This window comes from Meles meles, chromosome 2 (assembly GCF_922984935.1).
Source record: "Meles meles chromosome 2, mMelMel3.1 paternal haplotype, whole genome shotgun sequence".
NCBI classification, from domain to species: domain Eukaryota; kingdom Metazoa; phylum Chordata; class Mammalia; order Carnivora; family Mustelidae; genus Meles; species Meles meles.
Window position 1 is genome coordinate 90,756,820 of NC_060067.1, and position 12,905 is coordinate 90,769,724.

Consider the following 12,905-nt stretch of genomic DNA (forward strand, 5'->3'; position numbering starts at 1 on the left):
AAATGTTTTAAAAGTCAGTAAAGAATTTTAACCCTTAGGATTATAATAAAATTGAGAAAGTAAGAACCATTACTTTGAGTAAAATTCAGGCCTTTATACAAATGTCATCTCACTGAGAAGAAGATTTTTCTGGCCATCCTAATTAAAACTACATACCCCACATCTGATATTTCCTATTTTAATGTTTCTTTGTAATTTATTGCTATCTCATGTATGTTCAGTGTCTCCTATTATCAAATTTGTTTCCTGTCTCCTGATCTCAACTGTAATCTCCATGAAGGAGGAGTTTTGCGGAACTGACTTCTCGATCAGGCTAGTAGGCACAGTACTAAGGGCTCATGATACTTGTAGTGGCCTATTAATATGTTTAATTTCCCTGAAAATCAGGAGAAAAAATGGACCTTCAGGTTGAAAAAAGTTTTCATATTAATATTATTATATTCATCTTTATAAGAATGCAGTTATAAAACACAATTTGAATATGTATTATTTGGAGACAAGGACTCACAAATACAACAGTCATAGTATGGCCTAAGTTTTTCTGTTTTTTGTTTTGTTTTGTTTTGTTTTGTTATAGCTGTAGTCTGAATGCCAACAACAGGGCCTTGCTCACAGTGTGTTCTTAGATATATATTGAATGGATGAGTTAATTAAATAATTTAGCTAGTACCTAATATGTTCAATAGCCAAATCTGGCCCTGAGTTTCCTGCTTTAGCAGGCATAATGCATTACTTATGAGTAGTGGAAAAAAAAAAAAAATAAACGTTTTGTCTGCCACATCTATACCTTAAAGTGTCATTTAAAAAACATAGATATACAATGATAAGCTAAATGAGGTTTTTTTCTCATTTAATCATGTATTAGTGTCTAATGAAATGTGTAAGATATTACTATTCATTTTTACACTGTAGATTTGACTTGACTTTTCTTTTCTTCCCTCTCCTTTCCTTTCCTTTTCTTTTCTTTCCTTATCACTGTACTAAATAGAAGTTACTCAAAATGTTGATTTGGGTAGCTGATTGTGCATACCATCCAACACAGCATGGAATTTGGGGCCCAACTTCCTTGCACAAGCAGACTGCCTACTGACCCATTCACTCAGCAGAAATTTGTAGCACGTCAGTTTAGTAATTAACATATGGTTTTCAGAAGTTCACACAACTGTGTGTATTCAATTCAACTTACTTGCTTTGAAGGAAATACCCAAGGGCATTGTTTTCTTTGAGTTCTTAAAGAGAAGCCAGATGTTTAACCAAAGTGAGAGAAATTACCTGAGGCCAGTCAGCCAGTGCCACCCATGGGCAAAATTGATTTGTCCAGCATCTCACCGTCATGAGATGGGTAGATCTGTTTAGTTTGCCTGTGCTGATAGTAAATTACTGTTCTAGAGAAGGTTACAAGTGTTTGTTCAAGGAAGTTGGAAAACCCCAAGATGGAATAAATGTTGATTAAACTCACCTTTCATTTATGACTCATTTGTAAAATTTCTAGAAGCCTGAATAGCATGAAAGGTAGACCAGGAAATTCAAATATAACAAGACCCACAAAAATAATCTCTTCATAGGGGTAGGATATGAAATCAGCATTTTTGATTTAAGTCTTATTTGGCTCACTCCATCCTAGATTCTCACCATTACTACTAACACATTTTTAAAAATTATAATTAATATGATACTTCCTAAAACTCTGTAGCTTAGCAACAAATTCTAACAAAACATAAATTATTAAACAACATTTGTTGTTTTTTTAAGTTCTTCTTAGAGGAAGAAAGAAGTTCTCGTTTCTCTTACGATTTCCTGAAAAATGATACTTACATCCTGAAAAATGATACTTAGAATCAGGCTAGAAGTATCCATAGGGTTAAAAGATATTCTATTAGGAAATTCTTAGGCTGTCTACACATATTTAAGATAGTAACTTTGCTTTGCTTTTCCTATCTTTATAACCATATTGTACAGCAACGCAGGAAAGTAGTTACTAATAGTATCACCAAACGCACATCATTGAAGCTACCAAAGCAGGAATTGAATTTCTGAGGAATTGAATTTAGAGGAATTGAAATCTTGGAACTCTGAAAGTGAAACTTTATTGTTTGTATGAAGGACTCATTTGATAATGAGCAAGTAGTCATATTGTATGTGGACTCCTAGACCACACCAGGATGAGGCATGTTGTGTCTCAGTTTTCACGGCTATTTATTGAACTCGTCATGAACCAAGGTCTTCAGAATAGAGGCGATGTCTTTTATATGATTTGACGAAGTATAGTAAATGTAAGAGATCATGGGCTAGTGAATAATGATGGTAATCTTGTTGGCAACTCTAAGTGTCTCTTGTTGCTTTCACCTCCTCACCAGTGAAACCACTAGGTTGGGCTGAGTGTCAAGAAAGCATGGAGCACTTGGGTGGTTCAGTCTGTTAAGCGTCCAACTCTTGATTTTGGCTCAGGTCATGATCTCAGGGTTATGACATAAAGCCTTGTGTTGGGCTCCACACTGAGCATGGAACCTGTTTGAGAGTCTCTCTTTCTTCTCTCTCTGCCCTCCCTGCCCCATATCTTGCACACTTTTGTGCTCTCTCTTGAAAAAAAAAAAAGGAAGAAGAAGAAAGGAAGGAAGGAAGCAGAGTACTCTCTGTACCCTGTAGTGAGTTAATGAATGTTTTATTAGAGAATAAATATGACTGTGGCTAGGGCCGACAGGGCAGAAGAGCAGCAAAAAAATAGATCTAAGGAATATTGATCTGCATGGGTTCACGCTTCCGTGGGTCTCGCTATCTCCTATCAGGGGCAGGTCTGGATAGCACAATATCATTCATAATGTCATCTGGGACCAGCAGCATCAGATTTTGAGGAATGCAGATTCTCAGACTCTTTCCCCACATCTACTGATTCAAGAACTCTGGGGTCAGTGCCCAGGGATGGGCATGTTTGCTACCTCTCCAGGTGATTCTGATGCTCTCTAAACTTTGAGCATTATTGATAAAGTATGTGTTTGACTGAAACAGAGAATCTGAAGGAAGGTTATAGATGTTTTCTTTTCATGGTTGGCTTGGTGAGGGAGATCCCCAACAACATCAATATCAAAAGCCCTTCTAAATAACAATGGCAGTTGAATAACATAAGCATTGTCATGGAGAAAACACAGAGATTCTGAAAAAAAAAATTGTATGCTAAGAAAGGAGAAAGAAGACAAGTTATTCAGTCAGAAAGGTAGCATCAAAAATGGAGTTCTGTCTTGCAGGGGTCATTTGAGATCATTGTAACAATTACAGAGGAATTCATAAGATGTGGTAACTCTTAGCTCAACCGTGTGCTTATCATATAACATAGGCTCTTCAAGATGCCTTGAAAATTGAGTGTTCTTCATTTCCGGAGGACTGTTTGGGAAAGTCTGAAATGGAGTGCAGGCATGAGGACATGCGAACAGAAATGGAAGTTCTCAAACAGCAGGTGAGAAGTTGAAAGTGGCGCGATCATGTAGAAAACACAGCGCCCATTGTTCATGCTCCTTTGGACATTTTTGGAAATCTTTTATTCAAAACGTGTCCAAAGCCTTTCCCATTTATTTTCATTAGAATTATCTAATTTTAAAGCTTGATAAGAGAATATATATCAGCTAGCCCAACTCACACTTTATAAGAGGGGAATTGAGTTTCAAATGGGTGAAATGGTTTATCCAAGATCATACAGTTAAAAGAAGATATTCCTAATTAACCTTTTGCTGAGATTTTATTAGCACTGGTCTAGAGAGTTTCAAGTGGACACAATTTATTTTGAAAACACTACCACCCCAACTTGAAACACTACCCTTGAATCTTTTCAGAAAATGCTTGCAGCCAGGCTGTTATTCTGAGCTGCTGGCCTCCAGGCCTTTGAACAATGCGGGCAGTGTTAAATACTCTGCACTGATCGTAAGCACTGAAGAGCCAGCTCTGCTCACCGACAGCTGCATGTGGATGGCACCACCTAGCAATTTATTGATACGCAAGGCCCTCCTCCTCCCCACTCACCCAGCCTCAACCCCACGTCACCAAGTGGACAGAAGAGTAAAGGTGTTAGCTTCTCCAGGTATCAGCAACAAAGGGCTGTAGGCACAGAGCACTGCCTGACTGATTTGGATCTAAATTTAGTTCAGCCAGCTGGAGCTGGCTTAGCTGAGGGGCCACCCATGCATATCATATCTCTTTTCCTGTAAGAGGTTAAATAAACTAATGAAGATAAAGTTCATGGAACAGTTCATGGCGATGTCAAAAAATATAGGATACATATAGGAATCCTATCTCTGAAGCACACATTGTCAGTAATATATTAGTGGTGGGGGAGAGGATGTGATAGAACAAAGAGCTGGGAAGTGTGTCCCTGGAACTGATTTGTTGGCTGTTTTGTTCTGAGCAAGGCCAACTCCAAGGATTCTTGATGCAATACGCCAAAGAATGAAGCAACTGCGTTCTTGTTGTTTATCGTTATCACTTCCTAAGAAGTAGCCTATCTGTAAATCTAGAAAATTCTAGATCTTGCACTTGATCGTAAAGTTGCATTTTCTCCTCTTTTAAACCATTTGAATATTCGGCTCCATTACATTCAGGATCAAATACATGGTTTAAAAATAAACCTAGAAAGAGAATAAGGATAGTATTCGGAGTGTTAAAGCTCTGCCAAATTCTCAACCCCTAAAGTACCATTGTCACTAGCCAGGATTCCTCTGAAAAAACCTACTTCTTATGTTCAGACACTTGAATCATCTTTGATGCTCTCATATAATGTATCCCACATGCGAGAGAGTCACTTACACATGCATAGAATTTGCAGCAATGGTTTAGCTCATATTGGATGCAGACAATGACAGGTATCCTTTTTTTTCATTATCCCCAAGAGGTCCAGAATCCATCTCCTTAGTTTTCGAGTGGCTCTTTTGCTAACTTTATGCATATACATTTTAACTGTGCACAGTTTTAATTGGACACCCACAATCACTATATCGCCAGGTGTCATGTGATACACTAAAGGATTTCAATTCACAAAGAAACTGAGCTAGAATCTTGGCCACCTGGCTGCTGTGATGACATCGCTATCAGTGTTGTGTTTGATAAAGAGTGTTCAGTTCTGATTAGACGAGCTTCTCCCATTTCAAATGCCTCTGGTAATTGTTTACAGAACATTAGTTTGACTCTGTCTGGAACTGAGCCTCAGATCTTAACCCAAACCCAAACCAAAACAAAATGTCTGCTTAGCTGGGTGTAGTTCCCTTGCAGTGCTTCTGGTGGATGAAACCTTAAAAATTAAATGTGTATATCTGAATCTAGATCTGTATAACATGTTTAATTTTTTTCCTTTCTTGCGTATTACATGTTGTTCTATTGTTAGCAACTTTAATAAGCCTCTAGTTAAAACGTGGTGCATTATTCGTGGTGAAGGTGCAGAGTGCATTGGTATTAATAGACAAAAATCTAGCTACTAGGTTCCCTTGGAAGTTGTAATTTAACTCATTGTCTTAAAGAAATTCCTTTGCCTTATTCCCTAAGCTTCATTTATTTTTATAGTTCCACATACTAGTCTTCAAACCATCAGTTAACACTATGCCAGTTAAAAACAGTAATGATCAAATCTGTTTTTCTTTTGGTTTGATTTTCTGGAATATGTGGAATATTTCTTGCAAAGCATTCCACTAAAATATTACTACTTTTTAAAAAATGACATATCCCCAAAATTACTGGGGCCAATTGTGAATACCTTTTAACAATCATACTTGGCTCTTTCACATACATGAGCCTTTAATTTCTATTGCATATTCAATTTACTATTTATATTTGGAAACTGGCATGCCAATATTTAGTGGCTTCACTTAACAGCTATTGCCAGTAAACTGTCTTTTAGAACTTCAAACACTATTCCTACATCAAAGCCTTGTGTTGGGGATGGATGGCTTGCTCCAAAGTAGAGATACTTAACACTAGGCAAGGGGAATGCTTATCACAATAAGGAAATATGCAGCGAATGATAGGTAAGGGGAATATTTTTTTCAAAATATCCATGTTGTTACTTTACTTCTGAATTCCTGGCACATACTCAAGGAGGAAAAAGTTGAGAACTGCCATTCTAAATAAAGCGAGAGATAAAATTATGGCCAGATCCATTAGGATGGAGTCTCACCATAAAGAAATAGTGATGAAAAGAGGATAGGGATTACTCATATTGGACAAGCCCAGATAGCACCTCTTCTGAAATCATTTTAATAGTTTAGAGAAAAGGATGCCAACAGTAACAACGAGCCAATATTTCCTAGGTGCAAATATATGAAGAAGACTTCAAAAAGGAGCGATCAGACCGAGAAAGACTTAATCAAGAGAAAGAGGAGCTACAGCAAATTAATCGAACTACTCAATCCCAGTTGAACAGACTGAATTCTCAGGTATAAGTCAAAACAAAATAATCTTTGCCAGCACATGTGTGTGTTTTTTTTTAATTAAAAAAATTCAAGACTTTGGCTTTTGTTAATTGACATTGATTTTCTTTGAGAGGTAAGCACCTGGGATGAAATCATTCTTAAACAATCCTGTAAAGAGATGAAAATGACTGGCGATTTCTTTTAACTTAAATCTATTAAGGAGTTACCTAAGAAATTGGATTCCAAAGTCTTTTATAAAATTCAATTCTTTTGATCTTTTTCTCATAATATTTATCTTGGTAGAAAGAGAGTTGAACTACTTAATACTCAAAATTCAAATCCAAAGCACTCCAGCATCGTGAATTTGTTTCTACACTCTTGTCATTTTCTTTGATGGGCCATATTGGAATGTTCCTGTCTTCCAGAAACATACATATTTCTAAATGTTATTTATATATATAAAATACAGTGAAACCGAGAATTTTATTCAGTGGGTTCCCCGATTAAATGTAACTGGATCACTCTCAAGGAAGCCACATAACGCTAGTTTATTGGAATAGAATACATTAAATGTAAACATATTATAATTAAATGTAATAGGATATATTAGAAGTAGACTCGGGAAGTGGCATGATGAGTAAATATTGATGTTAATGAGGAAAATGTAGCTAACACAACTTTGGCTTAAGAAAATGAACCACAGAATTTTTGATTTGCAGAATCATCCAGTGCTTTTCAGTAAATAGGAAATTGTTGCGGGACATACTGTGATAGCTTCAGAGCTGCAGGATTCTTAGTCTCAAAAGAAATGTTTAACTATTTGTCATCCTCTTCTTCCGAATACAAAGTGTACTGTGAGTTAAGCTCAATTTCTTCTGTGACATATTTTCAAGGATTCACTTGGAATTCTTAATTTTACATGCAAAAATTATTTGGCCATACCATTTTCTGAGAAATTAAAAAGAATAAAATAGTCGTTAAAGTATAATAAAATGCTTTTCTGAAAATGATTCATGCACCTTACTTTATACAAACGAAGAGCGAGGAAATGTTCCGATGACTCTCGGTGAGGAAATCACTCTTGATTTGTATGTCTTATGTGCAGAGCTCCCTTAATTTTTTCTAAGTTGTCACTGCACTAATTATTTTACTTCCAGGCAGATTTTAATTTGCTCATTCTACTATATTAAATTCAGATTGATAATAAATCTGTGTCTAAGATTGGCAATGTCTTTGCCATTGTAGACGTTCTAGTGCCTCCAGGAACACATAACAATCTAAACAGAGACTATAATCCACAAGTAATTTTTATTTCTCTGTCATCTGTAAACTAACTTTTAATTGATATCAACAAAATAATGCATCGTGTACATAGAGTATGGTGTAATTGTATTGATAAACTAAGGGATAATCTTTATGATACCTTAAAATCACCAAAATTTGTCTTTAAATGATGATAGTCCAAGCATTTATTTTTCATTTTTTTTAAGATTTATTTATTTAGGGCCCTTGGTGGTTCATTCGGTTAAGCTACTGCCTTCAGCTTGGGTCGTGATCCCATGGTCCTGGGATTAAGACCCACATCAGTCTCCCTGTTCAGTGGGGGTCCTGCTTCTCCCTCACCCTCTGCTGCTCCCCCTGTCTGTGTTCTCCTGCTCACTCTCTGTCAAATAAATAAATAAAATCATTTAAAAAATAAATAAGGATATATTTCAGAGGGAGAGAGAGCTCTCGTGCATGCATGAGTTGGGGGAGGGGCAGAGGTAGAGGAAGAGGCAGAGAATCTCAAGCAGACTATCTGCTGGGCACGAGCCTGACACAGGGCTCCATCCCATGACCCTGAGATCATGACCTAAGCCGAAATCAAGGGTCAGCCACTTAACCAATGAAGCCACTCAGGCACCCCAACCATTTATTTTTCAAAAGTCTCATTCACTGTAGTCAGAGATACAGTAGATGGTTTAACAAACTGTGTTTAATGTATTAACAGCAGATTGAATGCCATGATATAATAGAATTGGCATGATGTTATTTGAATAGCATATTATCTGTGGTCCAAAAAAGAAATTCTTAGGTCAGATTATTCTGGCACTAGTTTCCTGTGTACCAGAGTTTATTCATTCTATCGCTAACGATGTTTTAAGCCAATGACTAGTAAAATAGGAGTGTGGTAAAGAGCAAGATACTTAGGAGTAGGATTAGGGTTAGAAGCTTCATGTCTGCCCCTGCTTTGACAATCAGGGATGACACTGAGCAAGTTCTCCAACTTTTCTGTGCTTCCTTTTCTTCATCTGTAAAATGACATAGTTGAATCAGATGGTGTCTAAAATATTTCTTATAATTCTAAAACCTCTGTCTCTAAAAGTAAGTTTCTAAATCTCTTAGTATACTCACCTGTGAAATATGGATGATGGTTTCCACCTCCTGACTTCACAAAGTTGTTCTCAAGGTGAAAAAAAAAAAAAATCTATACAAAAACATCTAGTTCAGGTCATGCCTCACAGGTTTTTCACAAAATGATTTTAGTCTGTTGGCAGGGGGAGTTTTTAAACAGAGTCAGTTAGCTACATAATTGACGTGCCACATTTAGTCCCTTATAATTTAATTTTGATGCTTTCTTTCTCCAAGGCATTTGTTATATATCGTGAGGAACTAAAAGAATGATCCTTGCTATTAAAGACTCACAGTATAATGAGGGGGACATATATAGTCTATCCGTATGGATTCCTTATAGTCTATCCTTGTGGATTCCTGATAGTCCTTAAGGACTCCATATTGGTATGTCTGCCTGCTCACTGAAATGTATCTGTCACCCCAAAAATCAATACTGGTGCCACCTAAGTCCATTTGTGAATATGTACAGAGCAGAAAAAAACTTGAGTCACCTTGCACACTTGTTCCCAGTTGAGGTCCAACAAGGCCTAGCCTCCTTGTTTCGGCTCTCAGACTGTAACAATTGTCTTTTCTGTGGTTGATTTAGTCCCACATGTTCTCATTTTTGCCCTTTTTGTTGGTAATTGCTTTGCTTAAAATGCCCCCCACAGAGTGCTGAGGTGCTACCTCATTTCCTTTAGCACACAAAGACCATGCTGTGCCTACAGAGAAAAGACGCGTTAGACAAGCTTCGTTCAGGGAATAACATGGTGCTATAGGCCAAGAATTCAAGAATGGACCAATAATCTATATTTAATAAGATGCCTTTAACAGAAACACACATAAAACAAGATTCTGTACCAATCAGTCAACAAAAATGGTCTGACCAGAAGCTCATAGGAAACTAACCCTGCATTTCCCGAGGAGCAGTGGTTGCATTCGCCACTTCATGTTCATGCTGACTTTACAGAACATAACTCCTGTGGGTTATGAAAACTGTACACAGTACACATTGGACTATAAAAAGTCACATGGAAAATGTATAATGCTAAATGGGAGGACAAAGGAAGGAGAGAGGCGGGACTTGGAACAGTATCAGTCAGTGGGGATATATGCCGTACATGGATGAGGAACAGGGTGTGTGGGGATGACAATAGCATGACTAACGAGTCAAACAAAAACGGCTTTCTCTAGTTGTGTCAGATGTTGAAAAACTCCCGGCGGGTAACTCTGCGGGGCCTTAAATAGGGAGAAGCCATAAAGTACAGCAGTGCGACATTGGACAAGTTCCTCAGTATCTCAGAGCTCCGTGTCCTCATCTGTAGAACAGGGATAATAACACTGAGTATCACATAGACCCTTTGGGAGGAATCAGTGAGTCATTACATGTAAAGCCATAGATCAGTGTCCGGCACAGAGGAAGTGTGTGGACAACTTCTAGCATTGACGGTGGTAGCTCTTGAGTGTACAGCGGACCGATTCCAACTCTGCAATAAGCCGTGGAAGCTGTTTCTGTGTCTCTATCTCTTCCTAGGTCTCTACATTTATATCTGTATAGCAGAATATCAACCCAAAACTGAGAACTACAGTTGTTTCAACAAATGGAAATAACAATTTAAAATGATTCCACTTTCGAGACTTTACTCGGGTGTTTCAAGATAGAATCAACGTGGGTCTGGAAAATCCAAAACGTGACTGTTTTCAATGGCATGACTGCTGTATCAGTGCTTCACTCCTGGGGCTTCTGAGCAGATCGTGACAGCAGGGTCAAGAGTAACTTTAGAATGAGCCATGTGGACTCTTTCGATAAACAAATGCCTTTGTTTTGTCTGTAGATAAAGGCTTGTCAGATGGAGAAAGAAAAACTGGAAAAGCAATTAAAACAGGTACGTCGCTCCTTAACCTGAATTCACTAATTTTCTGGTTGTAGTTGAAATGGCAACATTAAGTTCTGCCCCCACATTTATTCCTGGGCATAGCAGTTCCTCATGGTTGCATTAAAGATGTATTCAGGCTCTGCTACAGATGTTCCAGAACAACCCAGGCTTTTCATTAGGGACTAAAATGCCTGTGGATAGATAATGCTTACATACCACCAAAGCCTCTCGGCCCTAACGCTCATGAAAAACACATGCTTTTGAGAACATGTTACCAGTAGCACATGCCTTAGCGCATGGAAATCTATGGAGACTTTTTCATAGACCCATGAACACCTGGGAAGTATATTTCCTAGGTGTTTCTTGCAGTTGCGTACACAATGTACAGTGGAAAATTACATCAAAGGTTTGTGCCTCTTCGAAAAAATACAGTATCTTCTTGGCATGGAAGTGTTCTGTCCCATTGATTCTCTAGTAGGCTTCAGGAATGAATATTATTTCTCTTAATTCTTAATTTCCTCTCTGGACTTCCATTATGCTGTAGGAGTCTTGTTAAAACTTCTTTTATGACTTCAATGGCTGCTGCTTCTTAAGTGAGGACCCTCTGTGAAGATAACTCAGACACATAAAGTTCACTCTATACCATTTAAGTGTTTCTGATGTCTTCAACATGAGAAGCTAATTAGAGGTTCACCTAAAGTGACATCTTCCCTGGGAGCCTCATTGCTGTCAGCCCAGAGCTCACATCCATGTGCCCACTATGTTGAGTTGGGATTATGTGAGAGTTAGATGGAACCTTAAGATTTCAGCCAAACCTGGGGTTGTATAAAGCAAGTGTCAGGGTGACTCCCCAGTTTCACCCACTTCCAGTGAACCAACGACATTATCCTCCCCCAGATGTTGTTCCCGATGTGTAACCGCGGCTTGAATTCCCACGGGCAGGATCCATGCACACCAGCAGGCCCTGGAGCTGCACGGGATCGACAGAAGCCCCGAGTAAGTAAGAGCTTGCATCTCAACACATGAGTGCTTATATTATCTAGTAGGTGCCAGTATTTTTTCTTTCTTTTTGGTGGAAATGCTGTCTGTCTCTGTAATTTGGGCACACACTCTTGTCCACAGAAAGAGCCTCTTTTTATCTTGGCCTCTAAGTTAGAGAGTTACAGTGGTCACTGTACACTGTACACTTTCTGGGACACAGAATCCACAGGACACACATGGATATGAATAAATTCACTGAATGGCATCAAATTGAGCTGTAATTCCTTGAACGAACACACAACATTTGATAAAGGCCATTTTAAATGACATACCTGACTCTTCCAAAAGAGCGTTTCTGTGCATAAAGAGAACCAAAATGAATATAGCAAGTCTGAGAGATGCCTTTTTCAGTTGTAAACTTACATTGAACTACTGTGGATACACATCTGTGCAATATAGTCTTTGACATTTTCCAATTAAAAGGATATTCTTAAAGGATCCCGGAAAAAGTGACCCACTTAAGTTCCTCTCTGTGGCTGTGTCTAGCCAGGCAAAATGAAATAAACTGTGGAGCAATTATTTGTGAGTTGAATTGATTTGGACAGTCAACCTGAATAAGCCAGACCCAAAGCATCCTTCCTTCCCTTCTCCATAGCACTATTCCCCCTACCCTCCCCCACCATCTGGATGCTGGTCTCTACTCTGTGTTTTGGCTACATAGACAGTGTCTTTATGCCGGGGGGGAAAAAAATGCATTTTCTGCATTTTGGAAATGCTCAGACAACTCCTCTCCCCCTTACTTTGTGTTAACTGTGTTTTTAATTATGCAAAGAATCTTGAGATTTTAACTGGGATTTTCCTGGCAGAGCACTTACGAAGAGCATGATTCTCTTGGTTGTCATACTTTTGTATTTGAGTGTGACTCAAAGCCCTTTTCCCTAGGGAGGAGGTAATGACTCTTTGGGTGGCAGAGGCATGTCAGAATTTAATGAGCATCCTTCTTTGACCCTGGTGTGACACACAGCACACTGCTGAGAATTGGGTTCTTTTTGTGTTGTTGCCCATTGTCACTTCTGTCTGCTCACCCTGTCCGGTTTCCTTTTTTCTTTACCTGTCTGCTTACTTTTCAAGCTTTACCAGAAATACTTCTGGGAATCCCCAAACACAGCTATCATTCCTTAAATTTTTGTCTTTCAGAATGTAAGAAGTAAATTAATATTGTGGGAAACATAAAGAGATAGGAGTTCACTTTGGAGTGAGCTCCTACAGGTTCGGGAGTTGGAGAAAT

General features: G+C 38.3%; 1 protein-coding gene across 1 annotated transcript in view; it reads left to right on the top strand.

Annotated features, from left to right (window-relative positions):
* Nucleotides 1-12,905, top strand: part of TNIP3 (TNFAIP3 interacting protein 3) — a 157,073-nt gene that overhangs the window by 133,698 nt on the left and 10,470 nt on the right. The window contains exons 15-18 of the mRNA XM_045997403.1: nucleotides 3,332-3,451; nucleotides 6,285-6,410; nucleotides 10,595-10,645; nucleotides 11,534-11,632. Coding sequence (XP_045853359.1) covers nucleotides 3,332-3,451; nucleotides 6,285-6,410; nucleotides 10,595-10,645; nucleotides 11,534-11,632 — 396 coding nt within the window. The remainder of the gene's footprint in view (nucleotides 1-3,331; nucleotides 3,452-6,284; nucleotides 6,411-10,594; nucleotides 10,646-11,533; nucleotides 11,633-12,905) is intronic.